Source organism: Pistacia vera, unplaced genomic scaffold (genome assembly GCF_008641045.1).
Source record: "Pistacia vera cultivar Batoury unplaced genomic scaffold, PisVer_v2 Contig344, whole genome shotgun sequence".
NCBI lineage: Eukaryota > Viridiplantae > Streptophyta > Magnoliopsida > Sapindales > Anacardiaceae > Pistacia > Pistacia vera.
Window position 1 is genome coordinate 1,088,862 of NW_022196162.1, and position 4,550 is coordinate 1,093,411.

At 33.7% G+C, this 4,550-nt stretch overlaps 1 protein-coding gene across 1 annotated transcript; it reads right to left on the reverse strand.

The window, feature by feature from the left end:
• Positions 1-207: 207 nt before the first annotated feature.
• Positions 208-2,671, reverse strand: LOC116138905. The gene is made up of 4 exons (XM_031424579.1): positions 2,523-2,671; positions 1,958-2,084; positions 1,770-1,842; positions 208-660 (listed from the first exon to the last, which is right to left on the reverse strand). Exons 1-4 carry the CDS (start codon positions 2,548-2,550, stop codon positions 394-396), a joined length of 495 nt encoding a protein of 164 aa, XP_031280439.1. The 5' UTR covers positions 2,551-2,671; the 3' UTR covers positions 208-393.
• Between the last annotated feature and the right edge of the window lie 1,879 nt (positions 2,672-4,550).

Sequence of the window (4,550 nt, forward strand, 5' to 3'; positions counted from 1 at the left end):
CGTGACACGGACACGAAACATAACCAGTTATGGGCCGTCTCCAAACGGGCCACACCAACACGTGTTTCTAATTTCTATCACAGCTGCAGTCCGCTCCCACATTTATTCCCGTGCCATATTGCCTGTCCAATCATATCTGAATTCTGAAACATTCAAAATGCTAGAAGTAGCTACCACAAGAACCAAATTTCATCACAGAGAGTGAAATACATTAAACGCCAACAAACTGAGGCTAAGCTAAAGATTTCTGGAACTGTTATTGCCCCAGTTATTTAAGAGCCGCAATTATTTATAAAGTTTTGCAGCCTCATTCTACTGGTGGCTGAATACAAGTATTCTTACATACAATATGTGATATGATTCAACAACTGAATGGAAAATGAATGATCTCTATTAAATTTGGTGGCGCGAATTCTGGAACATGACTATTGCAAGAGTCACTAATGATGCATATATTGCATTGGGCAACCTTTGCACCACCTTTCCAACGCCTGGCACCCCCTCGGTAGCCCTCTTTGTTGCCATTGCAACAGTTGGTGCTACCGCCAAAGTAATGATCAGTCCTTGACTAACAACAATGAACGTGTCTGATGTTAGCTGGCAAATAAAGTTCACAAATTCTTCATGATCGAGTTCGCCATCAAAATTTATGTCACAATCCTGAATACAGCACAAGAAACATATTTAGCTTTTCATTTACAAATTATGTCAAAACAGATATACAGACTCTCAAGGCTCTCAAGTGCCAAGCTCTAGAAGTTCTGTATAGGAAATGGTATGACAGACCTTCAATAGACCCTGTAAGAGGTTGGCTAAAGATACATCTTAATAGGCAATTCTGCAGAAATAAATTTATAAGAATAAAGCAAAATAAATCCCAGTTATTGGACAATCAGTTAAATTAAGCAATAGAGTTTTACAACAAAATCATAATGTTCTACCATGTTCTAACTCGTATCATTTAAGTTATGAAATCTATGAAACTTTTGCAGGAGCTGGGGCTAGGGCTACACAATAATACTGAAGTCCTGCAGAGCAAAAGGCAGATCTAAAAAAGTACTAGCTAAGTATGGACAACTGACTGCATAAACCCACGAGCATAAAATCAATTCCCAGCATGATCTCATTGGCCAGATTACATAATACCAAAAATAAATAAATAAATGACAAAAAAATGGTTGTTTTATAAATAATAATAAAAAAAAAAAAAAGACAAAAGTAATTGGTTAAATATGTTTCATTTAAGTAAAATTTCTTAAACTACCATAACAAATGGCTTTGACCAACTCTTTCTTGATACCAATATGGTACATTATTCATTTCCAAACTAAGAGTTCTAAAACAAGGACACAGAAGACATCTTTTGCTACCTTTTTCAGTATAAACACTAATAAAAACATCATTAAAAAAAATCCCTAATTACTCAAACCTTCTATTTGTGGAGCTTTAATCATGTTTCTTTCGTGTACGCACCTTCACAAACACTAATTTCTATGATCCATAAAAAAAATGTTGAAAGAAAAAATACGTGTTATTTCACTCTGCATAGCGGACAAATATTTTAATCAACTTCTAAAGATTCTTCCTCTGAAGAAGGTACCAAAAGGGAGAATTCATCAGCATCAATCAAAGTTTCGAAATGAGAAAATACTAATCCTGTACGAGCAACTTGTATATTATATGCTTGAATCAAACAAAATCAAGCTCTGAGTCAACATTATGTTGCAAGCAAACATTTCATTTACTAATGTCAGAACAAAGCTGAATACCTGCATCATAGCTCTGACTTGCTCTTTTGAGGGCGGATCAAAATGAGGGCCTGGTAATCGCTTATTAATGTCACTACAACATTATAAATTAATTTTTTATCAGTGAGACTAACCTGCCAATTAATATAATAAAAAAGAAAATATATAAACCAATTGCTGGAAACTAATAAGAAAATGAAGCTTCTTACTTGTACACAAGCAAGACAGCAATATATAAATCTTCAAATGTCAAATTAGCCCTTCCAGATTGATTTTTTATGCGATCATACACTTTATCTGCTATCAATCTTATTTGTTTCTCCCTCCATTGCTTACCTGCACATTTTTTTAAATTATCAAAACAATCCATAGGATTAAAAGAAGTCCAATTGAAAATAATTATCTATTTATTTCATAATATAGATAAGTTAATCTATCTCCTACACGCTTTTACGCCAATTTCTTTAGTGTTGTTTTAAATTGATTATTGACATGAAAAATTAAGTGTTTTCTGGGAAAAAAAAAAAAAAAAACTAAAAAAATTAAAATTTCATTTCCACGGCAATCAAACTGACCAAACAGTGTCTTTTATTTATTAGTTCTTTCACTTTTCTGCATATTCTAAGTTGAAAACGCAAGAAAAATCGTACCATTGAGATTGAAGAAACATACAGCATATCAAATCATTTACATAATCATTAGATTATAATATACAAAAATAAAAATAAAAACTTAATAAATATTATAATTGGAAGAATAATAAGAAAATGATACCGTGAAATTTGTCTAAGACCTGTCCCATGGTGAATCGGAATAAACGGGCTGTTGAGGCGAAAAGTGGAGACGGCGAGTCTGGGATCTAATGGTTTGAATTCATCTCTTATCGTAATGTCAAGGGTAATTTAATGTTTAAGCTTTATTAAAGACCCTTAAAGTTTTGAAAATACTATTCCACCTCCCGTGAGATTTTTCTATAAACATTAAACAATGATGGCAAAATAAAAAGGGTAAATATGTAATTTCATATATATATATATTGGTGATTATTGTTACTTATATTTTTAAAAACACTCTTGTCATTATTTTTTTCATTTTTCTCTCTTTTTCTCCTCTATATGTTTTCCTTCTTCTTGTTTTTATTTTGATTATCTTACTCGAAGTAGCCTGATATTAAAGTTGGACTTTGAAGTTTGATTGTTTGGAATGTTGGTAGCAACCATAGTATCTAGCATAATGTGATATTTGGGGCATAAAATTTGAGTTTAGTTATCCAAAACACAATTTTTTATTTATTTTTTTTTTTTTATGACCGATAGTGTCCGAACCAACTTACATGCACTTCAACTAACTCTTCGGGACCTTGGAATTACCAATCAGGTAAGAGTTTTAATGGCTATCCTTATTAGTAACCGATGAGAGACTTGAACTCAAAACCTTTCGAATAATACACCCAATAGTCTCTATTAAACCACTCAACTATTCAAAGATAGTTAAATCCAAAAAATAATTGTGAGTCAATTTATAAGGCAAGTGCTCAAGGTTAAAGGACTTGAAGAGAAAAATAAATTAATTGCACATGATAAGGAAAATTTAAATAGCAATTTTTTTTTTTCATCCTGAGACTCATAACAATTCGTGATTAAAATAATTCTAGGTATAAAGTTGTAACACAGTTAAAAAAATTTAGGGTCCGTTTGGTTCATTATTCTAATAGTTTTTAGAATAATATTTTGAAAAAAGTTAAATTGGACGGGTATTACGATGTAGGATTTGGAAATTAACAAAAATACCTATGTTTGTTTGTTTACTAAACACCCCTATAATAAAATATTAAAAGTTAACAAAAACACCCCCAACCCACCCATTAAATACGGACAGCCGGCCACCACCGCCGAAGGGTGGTCGGAGTCACCGTATCGGCACATGACCGACTGGATCTTGCCGGTCGTGCATCGATATGGCATTTTTCGACCACATCCACAATGGCTTTGGCCAGAAAATGGTAGATCTACGGCTAGATCTGACCATTGACGACCAGATCTGGTCGCATTAGGTCGTCAACGATGGCCAAAGATACGGTCGTCATTGATGGTCAACGACAACCATATCTTAGCCGTCGTTGATGACTGGCTACGGCCAAAGATCTGGCCGTTGACAGTCAGATCTTTTGCCGTAGATATGACATTTTCTGGCCAAATCCACCGTGGATCTAGCTGGAAAATGCTAGATCGGCACACTACCGACAAGATTCAACCGGTAGTGTGTCATTATACCAGATTCCGACCACATCCGACCAGCTTCTGGCAGTGTGGCCGGAATCTAGTAAATGTGGATTGCTGGAGTGTTTTTGCAATTTCTAAAAAAAATATTTTTGGGTATTTAGTTAAATTAACAAATTTAAGGGGGTTTAAAAAAATTGAATAATATAGAATAATATTTTGAGAATAAGTCAATTTTACTGTTTAACTTTATTGGGAATACTAATAATAGTATTCTCCAAGAGTGTAATAAATGGAGCCTTAGTTTTAAGGGCAATGTTGATATTTTACATTTTTTATTATTGAGTCTCGTTTGTTAATTAACCTCGAGGGAGGTGATAGTGTTTTTGGGGTCCTGATAAAATAAACTTAAACCTCAAGGGAGATCGAGTCATTATCCTAATCTAGAAGGCGGAACAAAGGAAGCGGAGCGTGGATATTTATGAAGAGAATTTTCAAATGGACTAACGCCAACGGAGATTTTTAATATAAAAGGCCATATGAGTCTATGACTAGTCAAATGTAGCCAATAGAGTAGAGCCAC